A 15,764-nucleotide genomic window follows, 5' to 3' on the forward strand; every position below is an offset into this window, starting at 1 on the left:
ATCTCTCATGCAAAAGAGACACAACTTCATTTCACTCGCAAACACGAGCGTGGTGCTCCGTAAGGACACGGAGAGAGTGATTAAAAAGCAACACCATGTTCAATTAATGGGGATTTACAGTAGAAAATCCCTCTTTGCCAGTCATCCATCCGGCCCTGCTCTTAATACCATCTCGCCCTGGTCTTCATTTAAAGAGCTGAATCCCACTTCCATCTGCTTGGCCCGGGTGCATGTTTAAAAAGCGGTTTGGCCCAGTAGCCGGCGCTGACACCTCTGCTGCTAATAGCAAGCAGGGTCAAGTCCAAAAACCCTATTTCAGACACTTTCTCTTCCCTTTTCTCCTCTTTCCTCCGCTCTGTTGAAAGGAGACAATGACATGAAGTACGAGGAAGCTCTTTTTCTTCCTTTCTCCCCCGCTCTTGCCTTCACCCCATTTCTCCTCCAAAGCCCTTTGATATAAACAGTCCATCTCTCCAGCTCTCTATAAAGAGACCATCCAGCCTCCCTGGGAGCTTCCACCCCAGACAATGAATTCACATTATTCTTGCACAACACTTTTTCTCTGTAGCGCTGCGCTCCCAGCCCAGAACCGCTCACTTCTCATTCATTATTTCACCCTCTTTGCTTTTCTCTCCCTCACGGTTTTTCCGGTCTTCTCCTTCTTCTCTTTTTTTTCCAGACTTCTTCCTCTTTACCATTGTTTTTAATCCCACCTTAATCTCTTTCTCGAGCCCGCTGCTGCATCGGGCAGGCTTGAATGGCTCTTTCCTCATTTGTACTTAATCCAAATATTCTGGGTAGAGGCCTAGATGAAAAGCGAGGGTCAACTACTTTCGTTGTTTTAAGCCTCACAGCAGTCCAACGACGTACGCGCAGACAAGAGACAGAGAGAGGAGAGGAAAGGAGCAGAATCCACTTTTGATGAACTTGTCATTTTGTCTCGCTATATTTTCTTTCATTTTTTTCTTTTTCCTAACATTGTTGCTTATCTGCCCCAAGATATAACAACAGGAGTCCATTTAATATGCAAAGCGAACATCCCACCAATGACGTGGGAGAGGAAGAAGAAAAGAAAAAAGTAGGCAAAAGCTTGTGAGGAGTAAAAAATAGATCAAAGTGTTCGTCGCGGCCCATTCAAATGCAATCATGACCCAATCACATTGTGTTCTCGCAGCGCTTTTAAGAGGACGGGTCAGTGGTGTTTTATTGTGAGTGGGAGCTAGCCTAATGAAAGGGACAATGCGAAGATTAGCAGTGCCAGCCAGGCGGCTCAAACTTCACCCTGGCTTTAATTGCTGCAAACAAGAGGAGATGTAGAGGCAGGGCAAACAGAGGACAAATGAGCAGGGCAAACGCAGAAGGAGGAGGAGGAGGAGGCAAGAGGAGGCATGAAGCCGGGATGATAAATGGAGTTATGGCTTTTATGGAGGTGTAGCGTGTCCATCTGGTCCAGGCTGGTGTGGGATGTGTCAAGGAATGTGTGTGTGTTGGTGGGCCAGGGGGTCCAGGCACCTCATAAACCTCAAATGAAAGCAGGGGATCTTGTAATTATAGAGTCCCTGTGGTGGAAAAATATCTGTACCTTGAATGTGAAGGGTTGAGAGAAGTTCATAACTGAAGCCGAAACATAGCATCACTGATATCATCAATTCTGTGATCTGGTTTTGTTCAGAAATAAAGTCACGTCAGCATGCTGTAAGAACTTTGGGAATTATTAACACTATTACTTTGGGCTTGGTTAACATAAAGGCTGGAGGCAGGAGAAAAACTGTTCTAATTGGAAAAACTTGTGCGGTGCCCATTCAAATGGTGCCTGTTGCTTGCAGCTTTGTTGAGAACTGCTCATCCAAACAAATTCACAGTCAACACTGAGCTTCCTTGGGTCCTGAGCAATACACCCGCAAAAGTGTGAAGCGAGCAACGCAGAGCGAGCTGTACCCAGCATGCCGTTCGGCTGTGTAACAGCTAATATTGTAGTGAGCGTCTCAGAGCGAGCTGTACCCAGGGTGCCAATCGGCGGTGTAACAGTTAATACGGGTTCCCTCGCAATACACTACACTGTGTGTACGTAACGCACTACTAATAAATATGTCCCGTAGATCTCAAGAGCTCGCACTTGACACTGCACCTCCTTGTGCCCGAATTAAGAAGAAGTTATTGATCTTCTCTTCTCTGAAAGAATGCAAATTGCCCAAAATGTTGAGCTATTTTTTTTTTCTTATATTCATGTACCTCAGTGGATGTGGTGACTGAGGGAAACTGGAAATAGCAGTAACCAAAACTTAGCTTAGATACATAAACAAATGCAATGACATGGAAAATGTGAGGAAGACACTTTTCCACATGGCCGCACAACCAGCCCACTCCACTTGCAGGCAATCATACAATTAGTGCTGGTGTGAACAGCTGGACTGTTCATCACGTCACTCCCAAATGGATCAATGTTGTTTTCCGTAGATGCACTGTGCGCAAAAAGCTAACAAAATTAGCTCACATGTGGTGAGAGAATAAGTCGATTTAGTCTTCGTGAGACAGTCCTCTCTGATCAATACGCTGGGTGTGTTTGTCATGTGTGCTGCTGGCGCTACAAGAAACAGTTCAACTGAATTATGGCCCGTTTTCATGTGCTGTACCGTCAGCAGTGTAACATTTCTCTCCTCTTTTCATCATTTCATTGTTTTTTTCTCTTTCACTCCTCCCGACCTCCCAATGTTCAAAGAAGTGCCTCACAAAGCACGAGAAACTGATGCTTACACTCATGGGTAATGATGTAATGTCACAGTTTACCCATATTGCCAAGGTCTGCACTGTGATGCATGAAAACAATGGGGTCATGACGGGGCATAAAGGCACGGAGCTTGAGGTAAGGGTGGAGCACCAAATATGTTGGATGAGAGCCTTTTATTTCCAAAATTTCCTCTTAACTTTTCAGAAAATGAAAAACATTCTTATTAGCATGTTTGAGATAATTTAAACTGGTTTGTTTCATCAACCCAAGGGACGATGTAGAAATCACGTAATCCACTTAAGGAGATAACCACGTCATCAATTTAAAGTAAAACAACAACGATTTTCACATGAAGAAAAGCTGACAAAGCCTCAAGATTCAATAAGTTGCTGGCAGACACTCACCAGTCCGGAGCACGTGGATATGGCTGCAGAGGAGGCCGACAGGTTACGGATAAATCCCTGATACAGGCAGTTGCGAAACCCTACGTCGCCCGTCACCGTGGCGATGCCGTCCGAGCCGAGCGTCTGCACGGTGAACCCCGGGCCGACCACGGGGGACGGATGCAGGTCCAGGTGCATGTCCTGCCCGAAGGCCGAGAGCCGGTAGTGCAGAGAAGAGGAGACGGACCTCCTGCTGCGATGGCTTCGCCTGGTCACATCGTGGGTCAGGTATCCTCCGTCGGAGTCCACCTCCACGGGAGTTACAAACACGTAGTCTGAGGAGGAGAAGAGGGATGGAAAGGAAGTCACACGAGAGCGCCAACATCAAATACTCAGATACTTTATTGCTCCAGCAGTTATTTTGTGACTGATTTGTGTTCTTTGGCATACACACTTTCGAACATCCTGCTCCATCTCCTTCAGCTTCAGTTAGTTTTCCAACATTTTCTAGAATATATTTGGCCAAGGAGGAGGGCGAACATTTAGCCATTGCTTATACGTGTCAGTGGAGAGAGTGACAATGATACCGTACTAAAAATATGAAAGAAAGTAAGTAAGTTGCAGCATCTATTCGAAACACCTGGAGCAATCTGGACACTGTCTTACACCTCAAGAAAGCTATATGTTTGCTACATGTCTATTACTGTTGACAGTAGATAGCTGAAAACAGAAACACACACACATCACCAACATCTAGACAAGAGCTGCCAACAGGAATCAAAGCCTGTCACTATTAAGACGACAAGCTTGTGTTGGAGTGAAAGGTTCAGCGCTCAGCTGTTGCTCAGAGCCGCAGCACTTCATATGGATCACAGATGGGCTTTTAACAGAAACCATAGCGCCAACATCATACTTCCATGCATGTCAGATATGGGTCAATACTTCAGGAGCAGAGGTTGTGATTAGAAGATGTTCTGATTTCATGCGGTTGTCATGGTGTTCAAGTCAAATAAAATGATAAAATGATTTATTTACTAACAATTTTCAATACAGTAGAGCAGTGGCAGAAACTCAAACAAAAAATGTTTTCATTGTTTCTTTCAGTCTTGTTAATTTGACAAAGGGTTGGACTTTCTGTATGTTCTTCACCTAAACCATGGCTGCCCAAAGTTGGCCCGCCATAAGGTTTGATTTGGCCCGCCAGATGCTTCTAGCAAATTTAGTTTTTTTAAATAAAAGGACCTGCGGAATAGCTGGCGATTGTGACCAACTTTACTCTCTTTTGGAGGTTGTAGCAGGCTCAGTTTTAGAGCTATACTGGTATCATATTAAACTAGATCCTAAGGAATCCATTGAAACCAACCATGTCATACTTGTCAGGAAGGAGGCTAAATAACGCTCCAAAGTTAGGCTAAATTTTGGTGAGGAAAAACTGACATTGGCCATTTTCACAGGGGTCGCTTGACCTCTGACCCCAATATATGGGAATGAAAATGGGTTCTAAGGGTACCCACGAGTCTCCCTTTTACTGACATCTCCACTTTATGATAATCCCATGCAGTTTGGGACAGAAACATGCAGTTTTTTGTATGCAGTATAAATGTGTTATTTTCGCATATTCTAAAAATAGTGTATTTGAATATTTCTGCTGGGGTCCATAAACAGTCTTGGAATTGCATAAATTGACTGGACATGAGCCCACCTGTATTCAGCAGGTACAGTAGGTTTTAAGGAGTTAACTATGTAAAAGTTAAAAGAATATTCTATCAGGGGGAACTTGGGATCCTACTACCATTTTGCATCTGGCCCGTGGCCCAAAACCCTAAACCCTTCAGTGGTTTGACTGCTGGAGGAATCAGGATGCTTTCTTCCCAACCAGAGAAAACCCTCCCTTCTTCCTTCAGTAAATCAAAGTATAGGAAGTAAATCATCTTAACTAGTTTCCTTAGTTTCTACAGGTCAAAGCAACCCAGAGGGAATCCCTGCACTCATTAGTTGTGCCTCCACAGACACTGCAGCAGTGTCACATTATTAAGCTTCAAACAGTTTGTTTTTTTAACCAAGTAAGCACCTCATTTAACAAGGAAATTGAAATATTCCTAATTGCTTCATTCATCTTTGGGAACCACTTGTCCAATAATAACTTGAGCCCCATCACTTGCAATAGCCTCATCTCAGTCTATTCACATTCTCTCTCTCTACAACTAGTGGGAGTCATGCCAGCTGGAAGAAAACAGCCCTAGATGTCAGAAAGACAAGCAACTCACCGTGATTTAATCCGTGGCTGTCGCTGGAAGAATAGCTGGCCGTAACGGTGTGGGAGGTGTGTGAGCAGTAAATGTGCAGCGTCTGCAAATAAAATACAAAAAAAATCATAAATGAGGTAGAGACAGGTAGCAACAGGTTGCAAAGCACTGCTGGAAGAAGAAGTGAAAGCCAAAAAAAGATAAATGGAGCTCCTCTGTTGAGACATGAGTTGCACTTTTTTGGGATGACAATCATCTTGTTTTACTTTTCACCACAATCAATGATCATATCAGTGCAGAACACCACTTTGTTATTGACATGCTGAAAAAGAGACAAGTGTTTGTTTGTTCTGATCCTAAATTAGATGGGTGCATGTGCAGGATTTAAGATAAGTGTTTAATTACATGCCTTGATAATATTCCAGGACAAGAGTGTGGACAGGAGCTTGAGTGAGGTGCATCCGACCAGCGGGATGGGTAAAGTCCATATCAGAAGAAAAAGGTAATCCATGGTGATGACATGCAAGCTGACACCTCCCAACGTTACCTCCTAAAACAGCGCAGAAGTAGTAATAACCTGCGGTAGCGCATAATGCAATGTGCACGCATTGTTTAGTGGTTCTGGTTCCCACCACGCTTTGCTCCGTTCAGGTGAAGTCTGCAGGTTGTTGCAGCAGCCGGTGGTGGTGGTGCGCACAGACGCAACTCATGAGTGTATGTATGTGTGTGTGAGTGTGTGTGAGGAGGAGCTGCTGACTGAGCACTCAGTCCACCCGGCTCTGCTCTGTGAGAGACGGTGCAGCGTGCAGGATGGAGCACCAAGTCAGCGGCCAGCAGCCAATCAGCAAGCAGCATCATTTAGTACGCGTAGATAGAAGAGAAGAAGAAGAAGAGATTCTCCTCTGGCTGCAGGAGAGGACTGGTGATGCATTCAGGTGCCGCTCGTAAATATTACAACTTTGCAGAACTTCGCAGAACTATGATTTAACTGATTTTAAATTTGTTCTGTAAGGTTGTTTTCTTTGCAGTGGCAGAATGAACCCATGAGCATTTTTTTCTGCTGAAAAGACTTTTAAAAAACAACAATGGTCACCGGTGAAAATAGTTCAAAATTGGTTCAAAAGTTTTTGAACCGACTATTTGAAGCTGTTATTGAACGTTTCACATTTAGACCATATTTCAGCAAGATTTGCAATAGTTTCATCCTCTACATTATGTTAACACAACAACCATTTCCCCTAAATGACAAAGAAAAAACATGGCTACAGAAAATTTGTATTTATTACACAATAATTTAAATATAGGCTAACAAATGCATGGCTGCTGTAAGGGAAATAAATAAAATAACTATTGATCCAGCCAAACTGCTTAGTGTATTTCCAATGTGAAATGGCCTAAAAAATATTTGTTTTTGTCCATAGCGACAGCCCATCAAGCCAGTCGCATTGAGCAAGCCGACAAAACTAGCAGTGATGGAGAGTAACTCAGTTTATGTATCTACTGTACAATTCTGGGGTAGCCTACTTTCACTTTACTGGAGTACTTCTTTTTTATTCTACTTAATACTTCTACTTTACCACATTTTAAAGCGAAATAGTGTACTCTTCTACTTCTATCTGACAGCTTTGTGACTTTAAGATTAAGATTTTACATTCAAAGAAGCATGTGTTAAGCTTACATAAGACACAATACTGTTAAAGATTAAGACGTTTCCTTTTTTGTCTTGTAAAAAAAGCAGTGTCCACATAAGGCCCCCGTGCCACATTTCAGTCAATTCTACTTGTAGTGGAGTATTGTTACTTTGTTGTATAAGTAGGCTACTTTTACTTACACTTCCTCCACAACTGCAATACAAACTTTAAGTTTGATAACAGTAACATTTGTATAGCTTTCCTATCTCCCCCACTTAGCAGGCAACAACAATATACAGACTGACCAGATGGTGGTGCTATAACAAGGAAATATGCTTGAGACAAATTTGTGATTTGTGATATTGGGCTATATAAATAAAATTGAGTGTGTCTTTTACTTAGATAAAGGGTCTTAATACTTCCTCCCTCACTGCCGTAATGTTATTATATTGTGCTTTCATGCTAAATATAACGCAAATACAGACTGACCAAAAAAAAAACATTCCAAGAAATTGCTCTCACCACCAGACAAACATATAAATAACTGTGTAACTTCAAAGTCATAAATAAATGCCTTTACTGAATCCTGGCTTGAGAACAAGTCCTCATCAGGGCGTCACACCCACACATTTGGTCGCAGTTTATGTGCAATGCCATCTTTAGTTTTTATTGTCCTACAACTCTGCCTCGGTCAGCACTAAAGTTTTACACAAAAGATCTTTCCTTTTCTACTTCTTCTTTGTACTGCATCCTTTGTACTTGTTGTGGTTGTGCTGCACATGAACAACTGCAGACAAGATGCACAAACAAGAAAGGATACAGATTTCTTGTTGCTTAAGGCTCAATACTTACCCATTCTAGTATAAAATGATCATTTGCAGAATGAGCTGATGTATGTCAGGCCACGTTAGGCACTGTTTCATCTGCATATGTGGAACTGCCAGTGAAATGTTTTATTTTAGGGTTATAAATAACATTATCTTTCACATAAAATCTTTTCTGTTTGCATGGACTTTCCTGGGTCACTGACCTTAATATTCTAATCTTTCTGACAGCATTTCAAGGCAGCATTATGCTTTACTCAGTTCTCCCCTATAGTCAATTAAACTAGCCAAAATGGAAGCACCCTGTTTAAGTGTTTAAGGGTCGTATAATTAAATCTGTCATGAAGTGACAGGTCACACCCACTTCACTGGCTCGTATATTGTTAAAGCATGTGTGTGTGTTGTGAACAGGTGGTCCTGCAGTATAGATTTTTCCATTCCGTTGGCTGGCAAACACCTGGACAGGTTGCTGGAATGCACCGACAGACACACAGCTGAAGAGCACAGCCAGCTCGCTACACAGATATTCACACTCCGCCGAGCATAATAAGGCTTCTCACAGCTCTTGCCAGCTTTTCTGGCAGGGCACAAAGCGCAGCCCAAATAAAACATCACCTTAATAACCCCGCAATATGCTCATGGGGCTGATGAATGTCTGCGCTACTCAACGTGTGTTTAGAATACACTGACCAAATAACCCTTCGTGGCATTTTATTTATCATTTATGGTATTAGTCCTACAATATTAGGACAGGTGCAGTGACACTTTGCTTCTACACTTGTATAGGATCTTGCGAAAATGTAATCATTATCGCAGGAAAAATCCTATACATTAATGATCCTGATAACGATTTTTTTTCTGAAGCAATAAACTTTGATGAGATGATCACCCAACACATGCCTCTTTGAGGTAGGAATACCATTATATGGCTGCTGCTGTCAGCTTACAGTATTGAGTCTTGACAGGCGAGTGTGCTAGAACTTGTACGCTATCTCCACACATTCAAGCCGATTAAACACTCACATTACACGTAACCAAGTATACAGTCCACAGTACATGGTGACAAATTTTAGACTAATAAACACAAGACAAAGAGCAAAAGGTGAAAGGAAATGGTAGGTAAATATACGTTACAAATATTGGAGCAGGATGCTGCCAAGTTCACCAAAATAACAGATATATATTCTGTGCCAATACATTCTCATCAGAACTCGTCACATACTGCCGTTTTGTCCCACCCCATGGCGTCACTCTAGGTTTAGGCAACAAAACCACTTGGTTAGGTTAAAGACAAAACTACAGGGTTGGGCTTAAAGCTACTACGTTAGTATAGTGAAAATGAAACTGAACGTTGTGAACATGGGACATGAACGCATAGCGGAGTCTAATGTGAAAGTGAAATTTAAAGCACAGAACATGAACAGCGGTCTCCTGGATGAAAGCCTTGTGTTTGTTGGACCCATTCACCTCCTATCCCGCCCGCTCAGTGTGTCTTTTTGCTCTTAAAGCTTTGTCACCACAGTCACTCCCGGCGCACTTTCTCTGAGTGCCTTGTGCGGCAGTACCAAACACCTAAGTCCTTGACAAAGGCTTCATATTTGACACACTGGGAGCGAAAACAGGCTGTCTGTGCAGGTGGGTGGTGCAAGTTCAAATTAGGTTGTCAAAATGCTTGTTTTTTCAATCAAAAGTCTTGTTGTTGGTTTGTAGTTTACCGCCCCTGCAACCTTTTCCCAATTAAGGTGGGCCACTCTTCAGTGGACCTAAAGTGGGAGCCACTCTGCCCCTGAATAGACCTGCTATGCATCTCATTGGAGGAACAGTTGCTGTAAGTATCTGAAAAGGGCTTAGCATTCTTCACAGCATGCCAAAGCACGCAATAGACATAACCAGAGGAACCTTTTTGGCAGCAGTGTTTGGGCGAGTTGTTTGAAAAATGCATCAATTATTCATTAAACCAACTACTTGATGTTACTCTTCCCCGCTGTGTCAAAGGTGCCCTCCAACAACCCCAAAGTAATTGTCTCATTGTGGTTGTGTTGCTCTCTCAGGCTCTGTTCAGACCTGGTATTAACATGTGAACAGCTCTAAGTACAGGTGTGAATGCACTCAAGAAGCACTGAGGACGCATTGAGATCCGATCAGTCAGGCCACATTCAGAGGTGGTCTGGGTCACACATGGACACATCTTTTAGCAGTGTGTGTGAGAATGTGTCTCGGGCCACATTGAAAGACCGCCTAGTCAAGTCCCTGCGCTCCTCACATGAAGAGACAGGCAGATGCGAGCCTTGCGCCATGGAAACGGCTTCTGTGCACTACTGTATTCTGTCGGTACAACTGTATTTTAATTAAATATATCTTATCTATGGTCTACATATCTACAGACTATCAGACTTGGCACGGGAAGTGCATTATTTTACTGTCAGTGATGTGTTAGTTCTCTGCCTAGAGCTGACAACCGCTTGCCCGTCCGCTCGTTCGCTCGCTTTCAATCTCAAGCTCTGTTCCCCGCTGTTACTTGGCAAAGGCGGCAGCAGCGGGAACACGGAGGGGACCGCCGGTACAATAACCTTTCATTTTGATGTTGATAAAATTCATGGATATGTAAGGTATTACTATTGACATTTCTGTAATATTACGTCGTAATGTGTCTGCTGTATTAGCCGTATGTTTACTGCGTGTTTATTTGCATATAGAGCGGGGAAGTGAGATCCGATCACAAGTGGTCACTCAAGACGCATGTGGAGACGCATTCTAATGCCAGGTGTGAACAGACGTACTTAAAGCTGTCCACTTGTGATAGGATCACTGAGGACGCATGTTAATACCAGGTCTGACCAGGGCCTCAGCCACTGTAATAAACATGATGCCAGGTTTGGTTTTAAGGGCAACTTCCACAACCTGCACCAGATGAGATTGGTGTGTTTCCCCCATCCTGAAAAACTAGTAAAAATGTCACTTTCTATTTAGTTCACTGTTATAAGCATGAACAATAGCAGTAAAGCATGCTGAGAAAATGGAAATGCAGCATTAACTTGCCCTTTGGAGCCCATTAATGGATGAAGGTAAAGTGAGAAAGGACGTACTATCCATTACAATATATAATGAGTTTCTTAATAGTGTGCTTTAAATAACGTCAAAATATTCCCACCCTCTTCCGACAGACGATGACACATTACGGAACCGATCTCCTCTTAAGAATAGGCCCGCTGATGATGATATTACACCTCATTGGCTCATTACTGCGTGCGTTACTTGTCGTTAAGATGTAAGATGCAATTTTGGTGGCCCCGTACTTGGCCTAAGTGTGAGTGTCAGTGATTTGAGGCTGCTGGGAAATTTCCTGCGCTGTACTTTAGAGGGTAATTGCACTGTCATCTGCACAGTGTGATGTAGAGTGAGGAAACACAACCACACTGTTTCCTCAAGTTCTCAGTGAAGGTCCCTGAGTTGTTGTATAAGCTGCTCGTGTTTGACACGCTGTCTGACTGATTGCTCTGCTCTGGCCCACCTATTTGTTTCCATGTGCGGAGCCGCACCGTAACACACAGCAATAAGAGTGGAAAGTGGAAAGACTTGTGGACTGAGGGGCTTTTTCTTATGTGGCTGATGTGGTTCTTTTTTTTGTTGCTATTTCTTCTCCTCTGTTCATGTGTTTCTCTCGGCATGGATAATTCTCTCTGTCCTTATGAAAGTGTACTTTGTATTGTTGATGGTGGCTACAGATGTTTTTAAGTCCGAACGGTGTTACACCCCGGCACACCGCAGCCCGTTGCGCCGTGCCACCGTGTTGACAGACGATGTGCTTGTTTACGGCATGCTACACCAACTGTCTGAAGCCCTTAGCGGTCTCTCCCTTTCCTCATATAATGTCTCTCCCCCAGACGGGTCGTTGAGTTACCAGGACCTGTCAGTCCAGTCTGTTGTTTGTTTCCCAAAAGCAATACAACATATCTGGTTGCAGCGGGAAGTATAAGCAGTTGGGTTTTTCTGGCCAGAGATGGAAATAGATTGTAAGATTTAGAGACCACACTAAGACGAGGTCAATCCCCCGAGCCCTCTGTCCTGGGAACGCGACGTGAGAGAAACCAGAGAAAAGATCCCCTTTGACAAGTTAATGGTATCGAAGTCGTAGACTGCAAAAATATACCTATAAAGACATATATGAACTCTACGACGGCGTATTAGGGCCATTGTGGGTTAGAAAAAAGACATTTAAGACGTAAATCTAAGAGAAAAAAGTTTGAGCAATCCCTGAGATTATAAAGTCATAAATTTGCGAGAAAAAACTCTGAGAGTCTGAATACTTGAGGTGCTATAAAAGACATTGCATATCTCTAAACTGATAGTAAAACAGTAAAATGCTTGATTTTGTCTGTATCAGGTGTCCTCAACTCAATGTCAAGAATTATTGATTAAATGATTTTCCAGCAACCCAAAAATCAAAGAATAAAGATATTTCCCTCACAATTTAGTGGCATTTTCTTTTTAATTTATTAGGGACACAGGTGGCATGTTTTATACTTCTTGTGAATATAATCCAATTAATTTTATTTCCACATATTATGTATTTTGTATATACCCTTTTTTAACACTAACTTACTTTGAAAAAAGGACGTAGTCAACACGTATATCCTTCCGCTAACTTCTCCAAGTCCGTCCCTAGCTCTCCCCGTCAGCTTGATCTGGGCCGTTTCAATGCATTTACCATAAATCACAAATGTCCATGTATAGTCAGTATGTGCGTGATGGCTGACTTGACTGCAGTGTGATGAGGTTGATCCAACCTTGTAAAGTGAAGCGATGTGGTTCCTTGACAAAAAACAAAAAACACAACCAAAAAGTTCTTTGTGACTTTATTATCTCAGATAATTTCAGAGTTTTTTTCTCATAAATTTAGGACTTCAATTGTTAATCCTTGCGTCTTTAATTTTTTTTTCTCTAAATATTACCCTGTCTCCTTAATTTATTTAATTTACCTACAATGGCATTGTCCATTTCTAAAAAGACTATTTGATTAACTAATGGCGAAGTGCTAAATACAGCCTTTTAATATTTCTATTTTGCTGGCGGCCCCTTGAAGCCGTCTCAAGTGCTACATTTGGACCCCAGATCCCACACTATGATTGAGTCCCTGCTTTAGGACACAGGCTGGGCTGCTCTGGTTTGAACATACTGGCTTCACTCATCAACACTTACATGTTTGTTAATACACTTAATACCACAGCGTTACCCATGGTAACTTTCAAGGTTGGGTGTAGCGCTGGCTGAGGAAGTGGTTGCACTCTGTTTCTAATCAGACGCAGGGCCTATTTACTGAACAGTCAAACACTTCACTGAAACATTAAGAGGAGCAAGCTGTTACCTCAGGAATATGTCAGCTACACCCACCCATGATTTCACCCCCTTTCACTTTGCTTTTGTTTGTTTGTTTTGCCTCTCATGTGGCACTGCTTTTTCCAGCGTTGGCTCCAGAATGTACGTCTCTCCTCCTCCTCCTCTGTCCTGTCCTGAGCTCTCGTCCCGTATCTGGTCCTCATTTCAGACCTTATAATTTCCCTGCTGCTTGTATCTGTGGAACTTTTTTGGGGTGAATGTCTGTCTGTTCCTCCGGGATTATTTTCGGCTGTGTCAGCGGTTGCCACAGCGGCAGGCATCGGTTCGCCTGTCAGTCACGTCCCGTCCTCTGCGGCCCCGTGTGATCTCCTCCTGCATGCGGATAGAAATAGATCGAGTGTGGGCCGACCACATAAACTATGTGTATGTGTAAGGATGTGATAGCCTGGAATTACAATGTGAAATTCCATCAAATAACTCAAATTAGATTTGAAAATGTCTACAGGAAAGACACGACAATACAATTTTAGTTTTACATGTTAGTTTTAGAGCCGATCCTGATGAATGTGCATGCACGCGGGTACTGTATCTGTGAGAGTGTTTCCAGTGTTAGTCAGTGTCACTGATACAGTAGCCTCATCTTTCTCTGAGTAGCTTTTCCTCAGTCAGGCCTTCTGGCATCTCTGTCTACCCCCCACCAGCATCAAAGACGTGAAAGTCTATAGTTTAGCTCACAGATGGTCCATCTAGAATTCTGAAACAGCATCTGTGATATCAGTCATCCAGAGTTTAAGAGAACAGTACAGTTAAGGTCGTATGTCTGACCTCAGCTTACAGGTTTATGAAAAGGATCTTGTCTGTCTCTTGTCAGAAGGAGGATGAAGATTCTCCGAAGGAACATCTTTTATAAGTAAACTGTCAATCATAACAACCTCCAAACTGAGACTGACCAATCATAGCTCAGCAATGCACAGCGTGCCTGTCGGGCTTTGGATTTCTCCATATGCCAAAGCAATGCGACTGCAGTAGGAGCAATACTCTGTATTTTAAGAGTTTGGAGGGTGGTGTCTTTATTTTCTAGCTTTTCCAAAAACCAAAAACACAAAAGTAAAAGTGTAAGGAATGGATGTAACTTTGTGTTTATCAGCTCTAGCGTGAGCTGCAGTGCTTAGCATGCCCTGCCAACTTATAGTATCCAAGGCCAAAGAGCACATTGTTAACTATGGTTGTATGACCATTGAACCAATTGAGGCAGAAAAAGGGTGAATTTTCTGTACTTGTCTGGCCGCTGAGAGACATGATGAAGAGAAGAAGGAGCAGTCGGAAATGCGAAGCGGACCAATCACAGTTGTTGCGGTCTGCATCGCTGCAACGGGTAGTTACATTTCCGGGGAGATGCACGTAACTCTACAATGCAATAGAACAACGTGTTTCTTTATTTCCATGTCATCTGCTGGTGAGGATGCTGACGTTTTTGCCAGGGACATGCAGCTTTATCCTCAGTCTTTTAGCATGATATCATGTATGTAGCTATTAAGTACTTATTGTTTTTTGTGCCCTGGTTGTTGTCTCAGGTTTCCATGAAGTGACCGTAATGACATAAGACACACATTTCCTGAAAGCTTGTATTTGAGAGTTTGACATCTAAAGAATATTTCCCAAAAGGAAAGGACAGCTATAATCATCTCACACCTTCCCACTGGTGAGAGGTGGGATTCCCCTACTTTCACTTTGAAGTCAAGGGGATCATTACATGAAAAGGGAGATGTCATCAGTTGTCAGCCAGGTGCCAGGAGTCGGGGGAGAGCCAGAGAGACCATTTCCTATCCCATCAACACCTGGGACTTCTGTCTTTGATGACATCACACAGGCCCATGCCAGTGGAGGTGCTAACTGCCCATTGTGTGTGTGCGTGTGTGTGTCAGTGTTTGTTGCCAGGCAGAATAAAAACCTGCTGCTCTGGTGGCACCAGGCCAGACTATTTTCAGATTAACTTCTGTGCTTTAACTTCATAGTGAAACGTGTGTGAAAAGTAAATACTTTTTGTTAGTGAATTAAAACAAATAGTATTAATTCAAGATGCCTCCCCATGAATGACTGTCCCCTTATGGCACAGTGCTATGTCACAGTAGTGATTTGACCTAGTTGCTCTTTGTGTCTTGGAGGTCTTTTCAGAGAAAGCTGAGTTTGCACACACAAAGACATGAATTTTATGTTTGTGGTTTGTTTGGAATATACATAAAAAGAGCTGGGTGGTTAGAACGAGTCACCATAGCTGCAAGAAATGAATCATAATGAATGAATAAAAAAGGGAAAAATAAACGCTGTCTACAGAAACACAGACTTCATCAACAGAAAAACCAAGGAATACGCCTCTGTTTGATTGACGGCTGGTTTCTGAGAATTATTGTGTAAAGTTTACATTAATACTTAAGATCATGAGGCCCACGGGAGATAAAATGCGAGAAAAAAAAGAAGCACTTAAATGTGGTTTTGGGTCATTGTGTGTTTAAAGACCCTTACGCACCAAGCCGACGGTCAGCCGTCGGACAGTTTAGTGCCGTCGGTGAACGTCTGGGGGCCTAGATTTTGCGGTGTGTCCCGCACCGTCGGCT

General features: G+C 42.8%; 1 protein-coding gene across 2 annotated transcripts in view; it reads right to left on the reverse strand.

The window, feature by feature from the left end:
• adamts18 (ADAM metallopeptidase with thrombospondin type 1 motif, 18) overlaps positions 1-6,079 on the reverse strand; it is a 67,115-nt gene extending 61,036 nt beyond the window's left edge. Inside the window, exons 1-3 of one of the 2 annotated variants that reach the window (XM_074660716.1) lie at positions 5,767-6,079; positions 5,379-5,460; positions 3,133-3,446 (exon numbers count right to left, since the gene is read on the reverse strand). Coding sequence is in view for 1 of the 2 variants with exons in the window: in XM_074660706.1 (XP_074516807.1) it covers positions 3,133-3,446; positions 5,379-5,460; positions 5,767-5,868 (498 nt within the window). In the remaining variant the exon portion in view is untranslated. The remainder of the gene's footprint in view (positions 1-3,132; positions 3,447-5,378; positions 5,461-5,766) is intronic. The other variant, XM_074660706.1, reaches the window with a different exon arrangement.
• Positions 6,080-15,764: the final 9,685 nt, after the last annotated feature.

The sequence above is a fragment of the Sebastes fasciatus genome, chromosome 2 (assembly GCF_043250625.1).
Source record: "Sebastes fasciatus isolate fSebFas1 chromosome 2, fSebFas1.pri, whole genome shotgun sequence".
Classification (NCBI taxonomy): Eukaryota; Metazoa; Chordata; class Actinopteri; order Perciformes; family Sebastidae; genus Sebastes; species Sebastes fasciatus.